A 23,597-nucleotide genomic window follows, 5' to 3' on the forward strand; every position below is an offset into this window, starting at 1 on the left:
CCTCAATACATAAGGCAACTGCGAACAGCTATAAAAGAGGAAATTGACAGTAACACAATAATAGTGGGGGAATTTAACACCTCACTTACACCAATGGACAGATCATCCAAAATGAAAATAAACAAGGAAACACAAGCTTTAAATGACACAATAGACCACATAGATGTAATTGATATTTATAGGACATTCCATCCAAAAACAGCAATTACACTTTCTTCTCAAGTGAGCACGGAACATTCTCCAGGATAGATCACATCTTGGGTCACAAATCAAGCCTCAGTAAATTTAAGAAAACTGAAATCACATCAAGCATCTTTTCTGACCTCAACGCTATGAGATTAGAAATGAACTACAGGGAGAAAAACATAAAAAACACAATCACATGGAGGCTAAACAATACATTACTAAATAACCAAGAGATCACTGAAGAAATCAAAGAGGACATCAAAAAGTACATAGAGACAAATGACAATAAAAACACAATCCAAAACCTATGGGATGCAGCAAAAGCAGTTCCAAGAGGGAAGTTTATAGCTATACAAGCCTACCTCAAGAAACAAGAAAAGCCTCAAATAAACGATCTAACCTTACACCTAAAGGAACTGGAGAAAGAAGAACAAACACAACCCAAAGTTAGCAGAAGGAAAGAAATCACAAAGATCAGACCAGAAATAAATGAAATAGAAACAAAGAAAACAATAGCACAGATCAATAAAACCAAAAGCTGGTTCTTTGAGAAGATAAACAAAATTGATAAACCATTAGCCAAACTCATCAAGAAAAAGAGAGAGAGGACTCAAATCAATAAAATTAGAAATGAAAAAGGAGAAGTTACAACAGACACCGCAGAAATACAAAGCATACTAAGAGACTACTACAAGCAACTCTAATGCCAATAAAATGGACAACCTGGAAGAAATGGACAAATTCTTAGAAAGGTATACAACCTTGCAAGACTGAACCAGGAAGAAACAGAAAATATGAACAGACCAATCACAAGTAATAAAATTGAAACTGTGATTAAAAATCTTCCAACAAACAAAAGTCCAGGACCAGATGGCTTCACAGGTGAATTCTATCAAACATTTAGCGAAGAGCTAACACCCATCCTTCTCAAACCCTTCCAAAAAACCACAGAGGAAGGAACACTCCCAAACTCACTCTATGAGGCCACCATCAACCAGATACCAAAACCAGGCAAAGATACTACAAAAAAAGAAAACTACAGACCAATATCACTGATGAATACAGATGCAAAAATACTAGCAAACAGAATCCAACAACACGTTAAAAGAATCATACACCATGATAAAGTGGGGTTTACCCCAGGGATGCAAGGATTCTTCAATATACACAAATCAATCAATGTGATACACCATATTAACAAACTGAAGAATAAAAACCATATGATCATCTCAATGGAAGCAGAAAAAGCTTCTGACAGAACTCAACACCCATTTATGATAAAAACTTCAGAAAGTGGGCAGAGAGGGAACCTACCTCAACATAATAGAGGCCATATATGACAAACATCATTCTCAATGGTGAAAAACTGAAAGCATTTCCTCTAAGATCAGGAACAAGACAAGGATGTCCACTCTCACCACTATTATTCAACATAGTTTTGCAACTCCTAGCCACGAAAATCAGAGAAGAAAAAGAAATAAAAGGAATACAAATTGGAAAAGAAAAAGTAAAACTGTCACTGTTTGCAGATGACATGATACTATACATAGAGTACCCTAAAGATGCCACCAGAAAACTACTAGAGCTAATCAATGAATTTGGTAAAGTTGCAGGATACAAAATTAATGCACAGAAATCTCTGGCATTCCTATACACTAATGATGAAAAATCTGAAAGAGAAATTAAGAGAACACTCCCATTTACCATTGCAACAAAAAGAATAAAATACCTAGGAATAAACATACCTAGGGAGTTAAAAGATCTGTATGCAAAAAACTATAAGACACTGATGAAGAAATTAAAGATGATACCAAAAAAAAAAAAAAAAGATGATACCAACAAATGGAGAGATATACCATGTTCTTGGATTTCAAGAATCAATACTGTGAAAATGACTATATTACCCAAAGCAATCTACAGATTCAAGGCAATCCATATCAAATTACAAATGGCATTTTTTACATAACTAGAACAAAAAATCTTAAAATTTGTATGGAGACACCAAAGACCCCGAATAGCCAAAGCAGTCCTGAGGGAATAAAACAGAGCTGGAGGAATCAGACTCCCTAACTTCAGACTATACTATAAAGCTACAGTAAGCAAGGCAATATGGTACTGGCACAAAAACAGAAACATAGATCAATGGAACAAGATAGAAAGCCCAGAGATAAACCCACGCACCTATGGTCAACTAATCTATGACAAAGGAGGCAAGGATATACAATGGAGAAAAGACAGTCTCTTCAATAAGTGGTGCTGGGAAAACTGGACAGCTACATGTAAAAGAATGAAATTAGAACACTCCCTAACATCATACACAAAAATAAACTCAAAATGGATTAGAGACATAAATGTAAGACCGGGCACTATAAAACTCTTAGAGGAAAACAGGCAGAACACACTTTGACATAAATCAGAGCAAGATCTCTTTTGATCCACCTCCTAGAGTAATGGAAATAAAAACAAAAATAAACAAATGGGACCTAATGAAACTTAAAAGCTTTTGCACAGCAAGGGAAACCATAAACAAGACGAAGAAACAACCCTCAGAATGGGAGAAAATATTTGCAAACGAATCAACGGACAAAGGATTAATCTCCAAAATATATAAACAGCTCATGCAGCTCAATATTAAAGAAACAAAGAACCCAATCCCAAAACTGTCAGAAGACCTAAATACACATTTCTCCAAAGAAGACATACAGATGGCCAAGAAGCACATGAAAAGCTGCTCAACATCACTAATTATTAGAGAAATGCAAATCAAACCTGCAATGAGGTATCACCTCACACCAGTTAGAATGGGCATCATCAGCAAATCTACAAACAACAAATGCTGGAGAGGGTGTGGAGAAAAGGGAAACCTCGTGCACTGTTGGTGGGAATGTAAACTGATATAGCCACTATGGAGAACAGTATGGAGGTTCCTTAAAAAACTAAAAATAGAATTACCATATGATCCAGCAATGCCACTACTCGGCATATACCCAGAGAAAACCACAATTCAAAAAGACACATGCACCCCAATGTTCACTGCAGCACTATTTAAAGTAGCCAGGGCATGGAAGCAACCTAAATGCCCATCGACAGACAAATGGATAAAGAAGTTGTGGTACATATATACAATGGAATATTACTCAGCCATAAAAAGGAACGAAATTGAGTCATTTGCTGAGATGTGAATGGATCCAGAGACTGTCATAGAGAGTGAAGTAAGTCAGAAAAAGAAAAACAAATATTGTATATTAACGCATGTATGTGGAACCTAGAAAATGGTACATATGAACTGGTTTGCAAGGCAGAAGTTGAGACACAGATGTAGAGAACAAACGTATGGACACCAAGGGGGGAAAGTCACGGTGGGGTGGGGATGGTGGTGTGCTGAATTGGGCGATTGGGATTGGCATATATACACTGATGTGTATAAAATTGATGACTAATAAGAAGCTGCTATTTAAAAAAATAAAATTAAATTTAAAAAAACTAATACTAAACTTTCTTTGGGTTATTTGTACGGAAATATGTTAATATAAATGTTTCAGACATTACATGAAATTCCTAAAAATCTTATATGTTCTGGTATAATGTTATAAGTCATAATTCTAGTTATTACTTTAAAATGTATATGTCAGAAATAACTAGATTTCCTTGTCAATTGCATTATTATGAACTTCCATCAAATCTTTAACCGTGGTCATTTTTAAGTCTTTTGTCATTTACAGACAGTTCTGCCTGTACTCTGATTCTTTTGCAAAAATGTTCCTATAGGGCTTCCCTGGTGGCGCAGTGGTTGACAGTCCGCCTGCCGATGCAGGGGACACGGGTTCATGCCCCAGTCCGGGAAGATCCCACATGCTGCAGAGCGGCTGGGCCCGTGAGCCATGGCCGCTGAGCCTGCGCGTCCGGAGCCTGTGCTCTGCAACAGGAGAGGCCACGACAGTGAGAAGCCCGCGTACCACAAAAAAAAAAAAAAATTTTCCTATAAAAGGGTTTCATCTTCAAGGAATTCATGGAAAAGACTCTGATAAGTACAGGTTTCTGGTAACTGACTATACTGCTGAACTGAATGAATAAGAATTTTCTGAACTCTAATGGAAAACTGATGAATTCATAAAAGTGCTAACAACAGATCAAGATGAAATAAATATTAATTACATGGGAGTGAGTGAACTGATGAGGATGATGATAATTTTTGTGACTTTCTGTTTGAATAAAAAAATGTGATGTAACTTTATGTAAAAAGAACTTAATGCAAAACAATGTCACTCTTCTCACATATTTTCTCTTGCTTTGGAAAATATAGATATTTTCTGCTAAAAATGTGATTTATGCTGACACGTAATACCTTGATTATTGTTATTATAAATGAATTAATAAATATTTTTAAGTTTCAAAAAAACAATAGGAGAGAAAGACAAATAATCTATGTTATCACTTATATGTGGAATCTAAAAGATAAGACAAACAAATATATATAACAAAACAGAAACAAACTCACAGATATAGAGAACAAACTAGTGGTTACCAGTGGGTAGAGGGAAGGAAGAAAGGACAAGAAAGGGGTTGGGGATTTAGAGATGCAAACTATTATGTATAAAATAAATAAGCAACAAGGGTATATTGCACAGCACAGGGAAATATAGCCATTATTTTGAAATAACTTTAAATGGAGTATAATCTATAAAAATATTGAATCACTATGTTGTACACATGAAACTCCTATTGTAAATTAACTATACTTCAATAAAATACATAAAGTCATACATACATGCATACATACACACATATCAAAAGGATAAACAATAAAATAAACAAAATAGTTACCAACAGGGGAAGGGAGGGAACAGAGTAAAGAGGACAGAGATAGAAGCTAGACTTCTCTGAATATACTTCCTTTAGATTTGACTTGACCTCAGAACCATGTCAGTATTTTACATAATTATAAAACAAAATTCAGGGACTTCCCTGGTGGTGCAGTGGTTAAGAATCCGCCTGCCAATTCAGGGGACATGGATTTGATCCCTGGTCTAGGAAGAGCCCACATGCCGCAGAGCAACTAAGCCCGTGCACCACAACTACTGAGCCCACACGCCACAACTACTGAAGCCCACGCACCCTAGGGCCCACGTTCCGCAACTACTGAGCCCACGTGCTGCAACTACTGAAGCCCACGTGCGTAGAGCTAGTGCTCCATAACAAAGAGAAGCCACCGTGATGAGAAGCCCAGGCACCGCAACAAGAGTAGCCCCCGCTCGCCACAACCAGAGAAAGCCTGGGTGCAGCAACAAAGACCCAATGCAGCCATAAATAAATAAATAAAATAAAACAAAATTCAATCAAAATGGGTAGGTGGGAGCAATCACAAAAATCAAAAGCAAGCAGAAGCAAATAAACCTAGCTATATATCAAGTCGATAGCTTAATCATAGGGAAAGGAATTATTTCAGGTAATTTTAAGATATTTTAATAATATGAACACAATATTTTGACTGTACATCCCTAGTGAGGTATATCCTAAGAACAAAAGTGCAAAAAAATTCCTAAACGTTTTTAGAAATCATTCTTAGTAATAATATCGATATTGCTATATCCTGAAACTGTTTCAAAAATACATTTTCTAGGATAAAAGAGGTTATTCATTACTTTAATGTTAGGCACCAAGATTTTTAGCACCAAAGACACACAAATATAAAATCAAGAAGCTAAAACCCTATAATCCTAAATATCAATTGGAAATATCAGTATGAACTCATTATATACTTTCTCTCTTAAAAAATATATATGTCATAGCTCTGTCCACTAAAAAGGTCTAGAAACAATAATCAATGCAATAGTAATGAGCATTTGTGACGTCCAGACTGTGGGTTCTAAACAACGTTCTCCACTAAAAGAAAGCAGAGCTCCTTAGAGGAATGGCTGATTCCAGGTCTAGGGTAGGAACTATACAAGATAAGCCTGGATATCTTGCCATATCGGAAACCAAATGAAACTATTAAAGACTGCTGAGGTCGTGCCAAAAGGACTCAGAATCACTTAAAGAAGCTCCTTCCAGCCCAAAATAGGACATTGTGCTTCAATAAGCATAATAACTACAATGAACTGAAAGTCATTAAATATGTTAAAATCCATGAGTTCACAGTAATACTTTAAAAAAAAAAACCCACTCAGTCATCATTTAAGGATGTTACAGAATCAACTCATTATTCTGAAAACTGTTAAATAAAGGGGAAGAGTCAGGACTTTCGTATACAAAATATACTTCAGAGTAACCAAATAGTTGATGAAAGTTTCTCTCTATTCCAGTTAATAAACAAAATAACTACAGAATTAGAATATGCAGACCCCCACAGAAATAATGGATCTGGGGACAATAATCATCAAAGGACACTAACACAACAGAAAAGAGACAAGTAGACATTAGTGCCTCCTGATGGAAGTACACCATACCGCCTATGAATTATTCTTGACAAAAATGAACCTGAATCAGATCAAGCTTCTAAATCTAACTACCAGTTTACAGGAAAAACAGAGGACAAAGTACTACATTAAATGACACCATAAGGATGCAGTTATCAGAATCCAGAATTTAGGTAAACTATAGAACATATTAACAAAATACAAGGTGTGGACTTTAATCCTGATTCTAAAAAACCAACTGGAAAGAAGTGGGGGGAGGGAGGTGGGAAGAGTTGGGGGGAGGGAAGACTAGATATTTGATGATTTTAGAAAAATCTTTATTGAATTTTATCAGGTATGATAATGGATATTGGGTTTGAATAAAAAAGATATCCGGTCTTTTAGAGACATGTACTGAAATATTTATGGGAAAAATAACGCTTCTTTGGATTTATTTCAAAATAATCCATGGGGCCAGGGGTTTGCTGTTAGAGGAGATATAGAAGAAACAAGAGTGGTCATGAGTTGATGATTACTCTAGCTGAGTGATAGGTAAATAGGGGAATCATATTATCTTTTCTACTTCATGTGTACATTTGAGCTTTTCAATAAAATATTGTTTTAAAACACTAGGAAAAATACTTTCCACTAAAAAAACATACTTGCCTCTAGGAAGCAAGACAGGGGGTAGAAAGGGATGGAGCAGAAAACTATTACCTTTTATTATTTTCCTTACTTTTCATAAATCCTGAATTACAAGTTCAATATTTAGTCCACTAAATCACTGTAATAACAACTACAGTACTGCTGAGACCTTTAATTGTAATAGATATAATTATTATAAAAGTAACATTGCCAGAACTAAAGGATATAATCCCCTTCCAGGTTTACACTAACTTCAACCATCTACACAGGAATAATGACTCTCTCACTGAATCTGCACTTTCTCCTGATTTAATTAGGACTTACCAAAATTTGTCTTTGAATAGCTTCTTCTGAAGCAGCTGAGCCTTCACACATACACATCAACTTGCAAGCAACGTGCCGTACTGCAAAACAGTAATTAGATACCCATAAACACAAAACATTCATTCCCCTTTTATATACACATATAAAGAGAAAAGAGGAGTGAAGTGAAACCACTTTTGTTGTTAAAAATAAGAACTTTAAAGGTCTTTTTAAAAAATCAATTATCAAAAGTAAATGACCTGAAAACTACCAAATGAATCATGGGCTTAATGCTTTAGTCAGACAGATATCTAATTTTCAAATTTTAATTTCTGCCTGTCTTAAATCCCAAAGACTCACATGATGCTCTTGTATGTACCATGCTGGCAGCAAAATAATTCTAAGTAGAATTGGAATCTAAAGCTATTCAACATCTGACAAAATTCCTGAACATCAGAATAGTTTAAGATTATTCTCCTAAAATGTGAAACGGTCTAAATATATTATTTTCTGCAGATGAGGTAAAAGTTCTTGAAGCATAACTTAGAAAATACAGGTATCGTCATTACACAGTTCATTTACCCTGAAAATAGGAAAGTTTGAATAATTGTAACCTCTTTAGTTGTGTGGTTTCTTTCATCATAAAACATACCCAATTTATTAAAGATGACTTCACATATAACTGAACTAGTTGTCTTGATGTTATTAAATCTCAGCAGCCATTCTACTTATGCTAACACCATTTTTAATTAATATTCCAATGAAAAAGAGAAGATTTGCCCAGCTTAAATTACGGGTCATTGAAGTAGTCAAATTTTTTTTTTTTTTTTTTGCGGTACGCGGGCCTCTCACTGTTGTGGCCTGTCGCGTTGTGGAGCACAGGCTCCAGACGTGCAGGCTCAGCGGCCATGGCTCATAGGCCCAGCCGCTCCGCGGCATATGGGATCTTCCCGGACCAGGGCACGAACACGTGTCCCCTGCATCAGCAGGCAGACTCTCAACCACTGCGCCACCAGGGAAGCCCCATGTAGTCAAATTTTTATTAACATTACAAAATGTAAAATTTATTCATCCCTCAACAAATTTAATTTGTTTCTGGGAAAAAAACTTTCAGTAAAATAATTTCTAAACATATATTTACATTGTCCTGCATTTCCAGTTTTGTTTTGTTTTTCTGAGGTACGCGGGCCTCTCACCGCTGCGGCCCCTCCCGCCACGGAGCACAGGCTCCGGACGCGCAGGCCCAGCGGCCACGGCCCACGGGCCCAGCCGCTCCACGGCACGCGGGATCCTCCCGGACCGGGGCACAAACCCACGCCCCCCGCATCGGCAGGCGGACTCCCAACCACTGCGCCACCAGGGAAACCCACATTTCCAGTTTTGAAAATGTTTCCTTTATTGTTTTCAAAGTTTACTAATTCTTCTGTACTCTCAAGGACCCTGATCTCAATTATTTTCCCTCTCCAAAGATATCTTCAGTGCTTCCGTCTCAATTTACTCCTTTCCCTCTACCTTCAAATATATCCATCTCCCTTCCTTGAAAAACTTCAACTAACCCCACTGTGCTTCAAGCTTCCCTCCCATTTCTCCTCTTCCTCCCATTGTCAAACTTCTTGAACTGAATGAGCTACTATGTTTTATTGCTACTCCCTCGTCTCCTTAATGCCCTGCAATCTGTTTTGCATCTTTACCACTTTACTAAAGCTGCACTCCCAAAGATCACCTTCCCTGACTTCACAGCTACATTTCACAATGATCATAATAACCTTTTTGAAAAATACTACTTCCTATGCCTCACTCTATCCTGGTTCAGCATTGAGCAGTGTCCCTCTGTGGGAAATGTCTAGTCTAAGAACTTTGCTCCAGCCCCACATTCTTGATCCAGCTGTGTATAGTTATCACCAATAAAGCCTTCAGGCCAAAGGCACCTGAGGCTCAGACAGAATGCTACTTCAGTATAAAGATGTTGTCTTTGTTGCTGTTGCTCTACCCTTGTCTTCTCATCAGCCTCTTCTTGGCCCCTCTATACTATAAACATCTTGGTTAGGTGCTTGCTGACTGACTCCTTGCATCTGCCTTACTCTGTTCCATCAGTGCCCACAGCTTGGTATTTGAGTTGACTTTAAACAACATATAAATTTGCATCCTCTGGCATTTGTGAATTCTTTATTTTTACTGTTTATTTAGCTTTAACCCATTCCTTCCTAAATCCTCAAGCATAATGTATGCCTGGTATTTTTGCCCTGGAGTCTTACCTTGTCCCTTTCACCTACTGCCTGCCATAACATGGTTTGACAACCCTATAAAAGATTATGTACTCGGGCTTCCCTGGTGGCGCAGTGGTTAAGAGTCCGCCTGCCGATGCAGGGGACACGGGTTCGTGCCCCGGTCCGGGAAGATCCCACATACCGCGGAGTGGCTGGGCTCGCGAGCCATGGCCGCTGAGCCTGCGCGTCCAGAGCCTGTGCTCCGCAACGGGAGAGGCCGCAGCAGTGAGAGGCCCGCGTACCAGAAAAAAAAAAAAAAGAGAGAGACAGTATGTACTCAATAAGTGGGTAGCGAGTCTCCTCTAGAATATTTTGACTGTTACTTGTGGTATCCTATCCTTGCTCTTTTTCTTCCCAGTCCGTAACTGGAAGAATTAAGGTTAAAATCTCAGTACTCTGTTCTCTCAACACCATTGGTTCTTAATATTTGGTATGCATGAGAATTCCTGAGAAATTTTTTCAAATTACAGACATGCCCAGGTTTCATCCTAAACCCCCCAGATCAAAACCTCCAATGGTGGAGCCTGGGCATCTGTATTTTAAAAGGCTCCACAGGTTACTCTCATTTATACCAGTATCTAAGAACCACTGCTCTTTATTTTCTCCCTCAGAGAACTCAACAATTCTTGTGGCTTCAACAGTCATCTCCATGTGAATAACCATCAAATCTACAGGCAGCCCGACCTTTCTCACAAGCTCCAGTCTCACATCTCCAACCTTATTGTCACCTCAAATACAACAGGTCTAAAACTAAAGTTTAAGAGTCATTCTTCTACTTCTGCCTTTCCTATTTCTGTTCATTGTTCCATAATTCTTCCCAGTAATAATAAATTGTAGTGCATAAATCTTAATGACGTTTTGATCACAACACAATCCAGGCACACTGAATTTGTTTTTGAGACAAAGTATCTTCCAATCAACAGATTTTGAGAATAAAACTTTTTAAAAATCAGAGGCTTCCTGCACTACACCCTGTTTTCCACTGTATCTTAAAAGTATTATACACGTAATAAGCACCCAAATATCTAAGAACTGCTACAGCAGAGTAAGTACATTAGGAAAGGTCGGTCCTAGGGCTGCAGCTCCCACTTCATCTACCAAATCCCCACTATTTGACAAGCAGTGAAAAACAGCCAGAGCAATGTTCCTTGATATGCGGAATGCAAGAAGTTTAGAATTAAAGCATTTTAACATCGCACAGTTCACCTGTGTACTAAATTTCTCCCACAGACAAATTTCCAACTCTTCCCTCCTCACAACTATAAGATCTAAGGCTTCTAGGAGCAATGATATCAACATTTATCTGAGAGTTAAAGAGACAGAACTGTTCTCTAAACATCCTAATAGAGGAGTGGGCTAAAAAGTCAGTATATTATTGACTGTATCAACCACTAATTACCCTATACATACACTGAAGTCGTATACAGTTTGGTTTATATTCATAAAGATAAACACTTAGTATTAAATTCTATTTGTTGCATACAGACAAAATTCATTTGTCTACAAGCCAAGCACTCCAGAGATTCACCTCTTGGTTTGTTGCCTCAATGTATCCTTTATAATGGGACATATACTTTCCATAAATGCATTAACTGTCCCTATCCTTGATGGAAATCAGTTAACTGTCAGCACACTAGACCCTGCCCATTTAGCTAAAGCACTCAAACTCTGCCAGACAGTAGATCACATTTAACACATCTAAGCAGCTGAATATGGTTTTGGGGTTTTGTTTTGTTGTTATTATTCTTGTTTGCTCTCACAAAAAACTTCTATAATTTTTCTCAGTAACTCAGTCCAATGTTCATTAACCCACCTCATGAAGACACTATTCTTTACAGACTTTTTAATCTGAATTCCTCACATAGCAACATTTTTCATTATTTTATTAATTAATGGAGAGGAAAAACTACTATTTGATGGTTCTTCAGAATCCTGAAGATTCTGATCATCTCTCCTCCAAGGAAATAATCCACGTCCTTTGAAATTTTTCAAGTTCTCATTTTCCTGCCTCATTTTTCACCAGCAGACTATTTCTTGCAGTTACGCTTTTAAATTTCTATTAATAAGGAGCTAAGCTCTGAAAAACCACAAAACCAAGGCAGGGTTTGCTTGGAAACCACTGCTTATGGGTTGTTTTGTTTAGTTTTCTTTTAACAAATCTGCATCTAAGAACAGGTCAAAATATTATTTAAACTGCAGGAACACAATCTCATGTATAATAAGAATACTCCTCATAATATGAGTCACAAAACATATACGTACATTTAGCGCTCTGCTCTTCACTTAAACCCAAAGCTCCTTTCTTGATAATTGCCCAGTTCCACAGGTTTACTGCCATTTCTTCAATCTGTACAACAGAAACATTTTCTTAGCCACTTAAAATACTGTCCACCTCCAATAATATTTTCTTTCGTGCATGTTTCACGTTTATGTGACTACTGTGGGTCATTTACAGGTCCTCCATAATCTAGTCCCATTTTAACTTTTCTCCCAAAAACTTACCCACAGAATAATTATCTTATTGTCCCATGAACACAACTTGTTCATTCCTGCGTACCTTTATTCATACTGTTGGCTTCACCTGATATACCTCCTCCCATGATCTTTATGTAACTCAAATCCAAATTCACCCGCACCAGGAACATACATAAAGTTTTCAGCAACCATTACAGTCTTCATTGGTCTCTCTCTTCTTTGAATTCCTATATTAACTAAGTTTTACATAATTGAGCAATTAACTATGCTACTGTGTATCATTTATTCTTTGTTTTTATTGTTACTCTCATTTCCCAACTAGACTCCCTGAAATCAAAGATCATATCTCACTCAATTTATGTAGCACTTATACTACCTGCCAAAGTGCTAAATAAAGAATACATATTAAAATAATAAGATTTATTGTTTTATTATGTTCTGTTCTAGGGATTATGGGGGCAAAGATTCTAGTAGCTTCTTCTGGTTTTATCTATCAGATGGAACACAGTCAACTGGACGGAAAAATAAATCAAGCTCATAGTATCTCAGGAATAAAATTTGCAGTAGATTGGTTTCTGGCAAGAGATCTCTGAAGGCCAACAGTTGGTCCTGGGTGCTACTATTGCCTCAGACCAATATGCCATAGCTCTGGTCTAAATCTTCTGGTGTGCTATAGTGACTATGATAGAAGCTATATACCATTATCTTATCATAAACATATTGGTAGTAATATAACTAAAAGGAATAACTGGAAAAAAATTAGACTCAGTTTGTGTACAATAACGGTGCACAATTGTATTTTAGTTTATTTCCTCAAGACCACTTTTTCCCCCTACAATTCATTTCCCTGATGAGCTTCCCTTTAAATGGATTATTTATGTAGCATGGCCATCATTTCACTACTATTCTGCAGCTAATTATTATGCTCATCTCCATCTCTCTCACACAGTATCCCCACGCCACAGTTGACCTAATGATGACTTTCATATGAAATATTATTTGATTTGTTTCATCAGAAGCACATGGAGTTAATATTTGACTTAAAATTTCCCAGAGGAACAAATGGTATTTAGGTGGAAAAATAAACATGCACAGTAAAACAGCTTAAAGCTGCCACTTTGGGTATTTTGGAAAGCAATTTCACAACATGAGCCAAAAAATGTTCATACCTTTTTTTTTCTAACATTTTTATTGGAGTATAATTGCTTTACAATGGTGTGTTACTTTCTGCTTTATTACAAAGTGAAACAGTTATACATGTACATATGTGCCGATATCTCTTCCCTCTTGCGCCTCCCTCCCTCCCACCCTCCCGATCCCACCCTTCTAGCTGGTCATATAGCACCAAGCTGATCTCCCCGTGCTATGTGACTGATTCTCACTAGCTATTTATTTTACATTTGGTAGTGTACATATGTCCATATATACACTACCACTCTCTCACTTTCTCCCAGCTTACCCTTCCCCCTCCCCACGTCCTCAAGTCCATTCTGTAGTAGGTCCGCCTCTTTATTCCCGTCTTGCCTCTAAGTCCTCTTTTTTTTTCTTTTAATATATATATTTATTTATTTTTGGTTGCCTTAGGTCTTCACTGCTCCTCACGGGCTTTCTCTAGTTGCGGCGAGAAGGGGCTACTCTTCGTTGCAGTGCGCGGGCTTCTCATGTTGCAGGGCACAGGCTCTAGGCGTGTGGGCTTCATTAGTTGTGGCACGCGGGCTCACTAGTTGTGGTGCACGGGCTTAGGTGCTCCGCGGCATGTGGAATCTTCCCAAACCAGGGCTTGAACCCATGTCCCCCGCATTGGCAGGCGGATTCTTAACCACTGCACCACCAGGGGAGTCCCTGCACCTAGGTTCTTCAAGACAAATTTTTTTTTTGAATTCCATATATATGTGTTCTCATACGGTATTTGGTTTTCTCCTTCTGACTTACTTCACTCTCTATGAGACTCTAGGTCGATCCACCTCACTACAAGTAACTCGATTTTGTTGCTTTTTATGCCTGAGTAATATTCCACTGTATATATGTGCCACATCTTCTTTATCCATTCATCTATTGATGGACACTTAGGTTGCTTCCATGTCCTGGCTATTGTAAACAGAGCTGCAATGAACATTGTGGTACATGACTCTTTTTGAATTATAGTTTTCTCAGGGTATATGCCCAGTAGTGGGATTGCTGGGTTGTATGGCAGTGCTATTTTTAGTTTTTTAAGGAACCTCCATACTGTTCTCCATAGTGGCTGTATCAATTTACATTCCAACCAACAGTGCAAGAGGGTTCCCTTTTCTCCACACCCTCTCCAGCATTTATTGTTTGTAGATTTTTTGATGATGGCCATTCTGACCGGTGTGAGATGATATCGCATTGTAGTTTTTTGTTTTTTAATTAATTAATTTATTTGTATTTGTTTTTGTTTTTGGCTGTGTCGGGTCTTCGTTCTGTGCATGGGCTTTCTCTAGTTGCAGCGAGTGGTGTGTGGGCTTCTCATTGTCGTGGCTTCTCTTGTTACAGAGCATGGGCTCTAGAGAACAGTCTCAGTAGTTGTGGCACACAGCCTTAGTTGCTCTGTGGCATGTGGGAATCTTCCTGGGGCAGGGATCAAACCCATGTCCCCTGCATTAGCAGGCAGATTCCCACCCACTGCAACACCAAAGAAGCCCCTCATTGTAGTTTTGATTTGCATTTCTCTAATGATTAATGATGTTGAGCATTCTTTCACGTGTTTGTTGGCAATCTGTGTATCTTCTTTGGAGAAATGTCTACTTAGGGCTTCTGCCCACTTTTGGATTGGATTCTCTGTTTTTTTGATATTGAGCTGCATGAGCTCTTGTAAATTGTGGACATTAATCCTTTGTCAGTTGCTTCATTTGCAAATATCTTCTCCCATTCTCAAGGTTGTCTTTTCACCTTGTTTATGGTTTCCTTTGCTGTGCAAAAGCTTTTAAGTTTCATTAGGTCCCCTTGGTTTATTTGTTTTTACTTCCATTGCTCTAGGAGCTGGGTCATAAAGGATCTTGCTGTGATTTATATCATAGAGTGTTCTGCCTATGTTTTCCTCTAAGCGTTTGATAGTTTCTGGCCTTACATTTAGGTCTTTAATCCTTTTTGAGCTTATTTTTGTGTATGGTGTTAGGGACTGTTGAAATTTCATTCTTTTACATGTAGCTATCCAGTTTCCCAGCACCACTTACTGAAGAGGCTGTCTTTTCTCCACTGTATATTCTTGCCTCCTTTATCAAAGATAAGGTGACCATATGTTCATGGGTTTATCTCTGGGCTTTCTATCCTGTTCCATTCATCTATATTTCTGTTTTTGTACCAGTGCCATATTGTCTTGATTACTGTAGCTTTGTAGTATAGTCTGAAGTCAGGGAGCCTGATTCCTCCAGCTCCGTTTTTCTTTCTCAAGATTGCTTTGGCTATTCAGGGTCTTTTGTGTTTCCCTACAAATTGTGAGACTTTTTGTTCTAGTTATATGAAAAATGCCAGTGGTAGTTTGATAGGGATTGCATTGAATCTGTCGATTGCTTTGGGTAGTAGAGTCATTTTCACAATGTTGATTCTTCCAATCCAAGAACATGGTATATCTCTCCATCTATTAGTATCATCTTTAATTTCTTTCATCAGTGTCTTATAATTTTCTGCATACAGGTCTTTTGTCTCCTTAGGTAGGTTTATTCCTAGGTATTTTATTCTTTTTGTTGCAGTGGTAAATGGGAGTGTTTTCTTAATTTCACTTTCAGATATTTCATCATTCGTGTATAGGAATGCAAGAGATTTCTGTGCATTAATTTTGTTTCCTGCTACTTTACCAAATTCATTGATTAGCTCTAGTGGTTTTCTGGTAGCATCTTTAGGATTCTCTATGTATAGTATCATGTCATCTGCAAACAGTGACAGCTTTACTTCTTCTTTTCTGATTTGGATTCCTTTTATTTCTTTTTCTTCTCTGATTTCTATGGCTAAAACTTCCAAAACTATGTTGAATAATAGTGGTGAGAATGGGCAACCTTGTCTTTTTCCTGATCTTAGTGGAAATGGTTTCAGTTTTTCACCGTTGAGCACGATGTAGGCTGTGGGTCTGTCATATATGGCCTTTATTATGTTGAGGTAAGTTCCCTCTATGCCTACTTTCTGGAGGGTTTTTATCATAAATGGTTGTTGAATTTTGTCAAAAGCTTTCTCTGCATCTACTGAGATGACCATATGCTTTTTCTCCTTCAAGTTGTTAATATGGTGTATCACATTGACTGATTTGCATATATTGAAGAATCCTTGCATTCCTGGGATAAACCCCACTTGATCGTGGTGTAAGATCCTTTTAATGTGCTGCTGGATTCTGTTTGCTAATATTTTGTTGAGGATTTTTGCATCTATGTTCATCAGTGATATTGGCCTGTAGTTTTCTTTTTTTGTGACATCTTTGTCTGGTTTTGGTATCAGGGTGATGGTGATCTCGTATAATGAGCTTGGGAGTGTTCCTCCCTCTGCTATATTTTGGAAGGGTTTGAGAAGGATAGGTGTTAGCTCTTCTCTAAACGTTTCATAGAATTTGCCTGTGAAGCCATCTGGTCCTGGACTTTTATTTGTTGGAAGATTTTTAATCACAGTTTCAGTGTCAGTGCTTGTGATGTTCGTATCTTTTGACATAGTAATTGCTTTTCTGAGACTCTATCCTTTGGAAATAATCCAAAATATGGAGGGGATAACCTCTGCACTGAATAGTGTTCCATAAATCATTATTTACAATAGTGAAAAGTTAAGAACAACATACGTGTCCAATAATAAAGAAATACAAAAAAAAAAAAAAAAAGAAATACACAGAAAAAATACGCTAAATCCACTAGAAGGAATATTATTCATCCATTTAAAATAGTGGTCACATTGGCACAAGAATAGACATATAGATCAATGGAACACAATAGAGAGCCCAGAAATAAACCCATGTACCTATGGTCAATTAATCTATGACAAAGACAAAGGAGGCAAGAATATACAATGGGGAAAAGACAGTCTCTTCAGCAACTGGTATTGGGAAAGCTGGACAGCCGCATGTAAATCCATGAAGTTAGAACACTCTCTCACACCATATGTAGAAATAAACTCAAAATGGCTTAAATGCTTAAATAGAAGACATGACACCATAAAACTCCTAGAAGAGAACATAGGCAAAACATTCTCAGACATAAATAATAGCAGTATCTTCTCAGATCTGTCTCCCAAGGCAAAAGAAATAGAAGCAAAAATAAACACATTAGGGACTTCCCTGGTGGCACAGTGATTAAGAATCCGCCTGCCAATGCAGGGGACACGGGTTCGAGCCCTGGTCCGGCAAGATCCCACATGCCACGGAGCAACTAAGCCCATGTGCCACAACTACTGAGCCTGCGCTCTAGAGCCTGCGTTCCACATCTGTTGAAGCCCACACGCCTAGAGCCCATGCTCCGCAACAAGAGAAGCCACCGCAATGAGAAGCACGCGCACCGCAATAAAGAGTAGTCCCTGCTCGCCGCAACTAGAGAAGGCCCGCGTGCAGCAATGAAGAACCAACACAATCAAAAATAAATTAATTTTAAAAAATAAACAAATGGGACATAATTAAACTTAAAAGTTTTTCCACAGCAAAAGAAAAAAAAAACCATCAACAAAATGAAAAGACAACCTAAAGAATGGAAGAAAATATGTGCAAATTATGGAACTGATAAGGGCTTAATTGCCAAAATATACAAATAGCTCATAAAACTCAGTATCGAAAAAACAACCCAATCAAAAATTGGGCACACAGGGAGATCAACTCGGTGCTTTGTGACCACCTAGAGGGGTGAGATAGGGAGGGTGGGAGGGAGGGAGATGCAAGAGGGAAGAGATATGGGGACATATGTATATGTATAACTCATTCACTTTTTTATAAACCAGAAACTAACACACCATTGTAAAGCAATTATACCCCAATAAAGATGTTAAAAAATATATAAATAAAAAATAAACATTTTTTAAAAAATAAATAAATTGGGAAGAAAACCTAAATAGACATTTCTCCAAAGAAAACATACAGATGGCCAACAGGCACATGAAAAGATGCTCAACATCACTATTAGATAAATGCAAATCAAAACTACAGTGAGGTATCATCTCATACAAGTCAGAATGGCAACTACAAGTTATCAATAAGTTTACAAATAATAAATACTAAAGACAGTGTGGAGAAAACTGTTGGTGGGAATGTAAATTGATACAGCCACTATGGAGAACAGTATGGAAGTTCCTTAAAAAAACAAAAATAGAGTTACCATATGATCCAGCAATGTCACTCCTGGGCATATATCCAGAGAAGACAAAAAACTAATTCAAAAAGATATATATACCCCAATGCTCATAGCAGTGCTATTTACAATAGCCAAGGCATGGAGGCAACCTAAATGTCTATCAACAGATGAATGGATAAAGAATATGTGGTATATGTGTGTGTTTGTGTGTGTGTGTGTGTGTGTGTGTGTGTGTGTGTGTGTGTGTATATGTATACATACATACATACACAATGGAATGTTACTCAGCCATAAAAAAGAAAGAGAGAGGTCCCTGGTTGCCTAGTGGTTAGGACTCCAGGCTTTCACTACCATGGCCTGGGTTCAATCCCTGGTCAGGGAGCGGAGATCTCACAAGCCATGCAGCATGGCCAAAGGAAAAAAAAAGAATGAAATAATGCCATGTGCATAATGTGAAGTAAGTCAGACATAGAAAGACAAATATCATATGATATCACCTATTTGTGGAATCTAAAAAAAAAATGATACAACTGAACTTATTTACAAAACAGAAATAGACTCACAGACAGAAAACAAACTTATGGGGCTTCCCTGGTGGTCCAGTGGGTAAGACTCTGTGCTCCCAATGCAGGTGGCCCGGGTTCAATTCCTGGTTAAGGAACTAGATCCCGCATTCATGCCGCAACTAAGGAGTCCACATGCTGTAACTAAGAAGTCGGCATGCCGCAACTAGATCCCACATGCTGCAGCCAAGATCCCAAGTGCTGCAACCAAGATCCAGCACAGCCAAAATAAAGAAACAAATAAATATTTAGAAAAAAAGAAATGTGGGGGAGGGATAAATTAGGAGTTTGGGATTAACAGATATACACTACTGTATATAAAACAGGTAAACAAGGACCAACTGTATAGCTCGGGGAACTATATTCAGTGTATCGTAATAATCTATAATGGAAAAGAATCTGAAAAAGAACATATATCTGAATCACTTTGCTGTACACCTGAAACTAACACAATATTATAAATCGACTATACTTCAATAAAATTCTTTTTAATTTTAAAAAAATGACATTGCAAAAAAATGAAAGAAAGGGTAAGATTAATTCTGACTATAAACACTGCATATTCACAAAATGCAGATTTATTCGGCTAATATATACTGAGCACCTAATATGTGGCAAGACTTGTGCTAGGTTTATATAAATGTGTAATGATAAACACAATAAATATATGCAGCAAACAGAGGTAAATAATATGATTAGGCTTTCTAGAAAGAAAAATTCAAGGTACTTCTAAAACCAAACAGAACTTCTTGCAAAATAAGACCAAACTCTTACTCTGAACCTCATAACCTCTTTTCACTAACAACTTAACAGAGTAAAAAGAGGTTATAATCTAAAAAGAGACTTCCTTTTTTTTAACATCTTTATTGGATTATAATTGCTTTACAATGGTGTGTTAGTTTCTGCTTTATAACAAAGTGAATCAGTTATACATATACATATGTCCCCATATCTCTTCCCTCTTGCCTCTCCCTCCCTCCCACCCTCCCTATCCCACCCCTCTAGGTGGTCACAAAGCATCGAGCTGTTCTCCCTGTGCTATGTGGCTGCTTCCCACTAGCTATCTATTTTACATTCGGTAGTGTACATATGTCCATGCCACTCTCTCACTTTGTCCCAGCTTCCCCTTCCCCCTCCCCATATCTTCAAGTCCATTCTCTAGTAGGTCTGCGACTTTATTCCCGTCTCGCTCCTAGGTTCTTCATGAACTTTTTTTTTTTTTTAGATTCCATATATATGTGTTACCATATGGTATTTGTTTTTCTCTTTCTGACTTACTTCACTCTGTATGACAGACTCTAGGTCCACCCACCTCACTACAAATAACTCAATTTCTTTTCTTTTTATGGCTGAGTAATATTCCATTGTATATCTGTGCCACATCTTCTTTATCCATTCATCTGTTGATGGACACTTAGGTTGCTTCCATGTCCTGGCTATTGTAAATAGAGCTGCAATGAACATTGTGGTACATGAGTCTTTTTGAATTATGGTTTTCTCAGGGTATATGCCCAGTAGTGGGATTGCTGTGTCATATGGTAGTTCTATTTTTAGTTTTTTAAGGAACCTCCATAGTGGCTGTATCAATTTACATTCCCACCAACAGTGCAAGAGGGTTCCCTTTTCTCCACACCCTCTCCAGCATTTATTGTTTGTAGATTTTTTAATGATGGCCATTCTGACCGGTGTGAGATGATATCTCATTGTAGTTTTGATTTGCATTTCTCTAATGATTAATGATGTTGAGCATTCTAAAAAGAGACTTCTATGTAAAAAAATACACTAACAACTTTAGAACTAATTAACAAATTTAACAAGGTTGCAGGATACAAGATCAATACACGAAAACCAATTACATTAGCAATGAATAATCTGAAAATTAAATTACGAAAACAGTACATCTATGATAACATCAAAAGAAATGAAACGTAGAAAATTTAACAAAAAACTACAAAACTTACACTCCAAACTAAAAACGCTGAAAAATTAAACAATAAATGGAAAGACACGCCATTTTATGGCTTAGAACACTTAATATTGTTAAGTTGGCAATACTCCCCAAATTGATCTATGGATTTATGCACTACCCATCAAAATTCCAGCTGTCTTCTTTGCAGAAATTGGCTAGCAGATCCTAAATTTCATATGGAAATTCAAGGGACCCCAGAATAGTCAAAAGAATCTTGAAAGAGAAGAACGAAGTTAAAGGACTCACATTTCCAATTTCAAAACTTTCTACAAAGCTACAATAATCAGGAGAGTGTAGTACTGGCATAAGGACAGACATATAGATCAATGGAATAGACCTGAGAATCCAGAAATATACCCTCATATTTATGGTCAATTGATTTTTGATAAGGATACTAACACAAATTTAATGGGGAAAGAACAGTCAACAAATATACTGGGACAGCTTGATATCTACATGCAAAAGAATGAATTTGGATCCCTTCCTCATATGATATGCAAAAGTAAACTCAAAATGGATCATAAACCTAAAGGTAAGAACTAAAACTATAAAACTCTCAGAAGAAAACATAACAGTAAGTCTTCACGACCTTGGGTTAGGAAAAGCCTCCTTAGATATGACACCGAAAGTATAAACAATAAAAGAAAGACTTGATAAGTTAGACTTTTACAAAATTTTAAACTTTTTTGCTTCAGAGAATACAATCAAGAAAGTGAAAAGATAACTCACAGAATGAGAGAAAATATTTTGCAAGTCACGTATCTGATAAGTGACTTGTATCTGGAATATATAAAGAACTCCTACTACTCATAATAAAAAGACAACTCAGTTTAAAAATTGGCACAGGATCTTAATAGATATTTCTCCAAATAAAATATGCAAATGACCAATAAGCACATGAGAAGATGCTCAACATCATCAGCCATCAGGGAAACAAATTAACCACAATGAGATACCACCTCACACCCATTAGGATGACTACTATCAAAAAATAGAAATAACAAGTGTTGGTAAGGATGCAGAGAAACTGGAACCCTTGTGCACTACTGATGGGAATTTAAAATGGTGCAGCCACTATGGTAAACAGTATGGCAGTTGCTCAAAAAAAAAAAATAGAATTACCAGATGATCCAGCAATTCCACTTCTGGGTATATACCCAAAAGAATTGAAAGCAAGGACTTGAACAAATACTTTTATACCCATGTTCACAGCTGCATTATTCACAAAAGCCAAAAGGTGGAAGCAGTTCAGGTATCTATGGACTGATATATAGATAAACAAAATGTGGTATGTACACATAAAGGAATATTATGAAGCCTTAAAAAGGACAGAAATTCTGGGGGAGGGGAAAAAAAGAAGGCAGAAATTCTGACACATACTACACCATGGATAAATCTGAGGACATTATACTGAGTGAAATATGCCAGTCACAATGTGAGAAATACTGTATGATTCCACTTATATGAAGTACCAAGAGTAGTCAAACTTATAGAGATAGAAAGTAGAATTGTGGTTGCCAGGGTCTGGGGGAAAGGGAGAATGGGGAGTTGTTGTTTAATAGGTATAGAATTTCAGTTTTGCAAGATGAAAAGAGTTCTGGAGATTGGTTGCAAAACGATGTGAATGTACTCAATACTACTGAATTTTACATTTAAAAATAGTTAAGATGGTAAATTTTACATTATGTATACTTTACCACAATTAAAAATAAAACAAACACAATGAGATACTACTTCACACTCACTAGGATGGCTATTATCAAAAAGCTAATAATAAGTATTGGTGATGATGTGGAAAAACTGGGTCAATTTTTGACCCAATTTGATATGCTGCCGGTGGGAATGTAAAATGGTACAGTCACTTTGGAAAACAATCTGGCAGTTCCTCAAAATTTAAACAGAGTTACCATACGACCAGCAATGTCACTCCTAGGTATATACCTAAGAGAAATAAAAACATAAAAACCTGTACATGAATGTTCATAGCAGCATCATTCATAGTAGCCAAAAGGTGTAAACAACCCAAACGTTCATCAACAGATGAATGGATATACAAAACATGATATATCCGAAGAATGGAATATTATCAGCCATAAAAGGTAATGCAGTACATGGGACTTCCCTGGTGGCGCAGTGGTTAAGAATCTGCCTGCCAATGCAGGGGACATGGGTTCGAGCCCTGCTCTGGGAAGATCCTACATGCCGCAGAGCAACTAATCCCAGGTGCCACAACTACTAAGCCTGTGCTCTAGAGCCCACGAGCCACAACTACTGAAGCCCACGTGCCTAGAACCCGTGCTTTACAACTAGAGAAGTCACCGCAATGAGAAGCCTTCACACCGCAACAAAGAGTAGCCCCCCGCTCGCCACAACTAGAGAAAGCCCACGCTCATCAATGAAGACCCAACGCAGCCAATCAATCAATAAATAAAACTCAAGCTTTCAAATGGAAATTAGAATTAAAAATAAAAGTAATGAAGTACAGATACATGCTACAACATGGAAAAATCTTGAAAACATTATGC

At 37.4% G+C, this 23,597-nt stretch overlaps 1 protein-coding gene across 1 annotated transcript in view; it reads right to left on the reverse strand.

The window, feature by feature from the left end:
- The window catches only part of TEX11 (testis expressed 11), a 345,588-nt gene that overhangs the window by 296,083 nt on the left and 25,908 nt on the right, over window positions 1–23,597 (reverse strand). The window contains exons 4-5 of the mRNA XM_033849819.2: window positions 12,059–12,143; window positions 7,551–7,630 (exon numbers count right to left, since the gene is read on the reverse strand). Of these exons, the coding sequence (XP_033705710.1) occupies window positions 7,551–7,630; window positions 12,059–12,143 (165 nt within the window). The remainder of the gene's footprint in view (window positions 1–7,550; window positions 7,631–12,058; window positions 12,144–23,597) is intronic.

The sequence above is a fragment of the Tursiops truncatus genome, chromosome X, assembly GCF_011762595.2.
Source record: "Tursiops truncatus isolate mTurTru1 chromosome X, mTurTru1.mat.Y, whole genome shotgun sequence".
Taxonomy (NCBI): Eukaryota; Metazoa; Chordata; class Mammalia; order Artiodactyla; family Delphinidae; genus Tursiops; species Tursiops truncatus.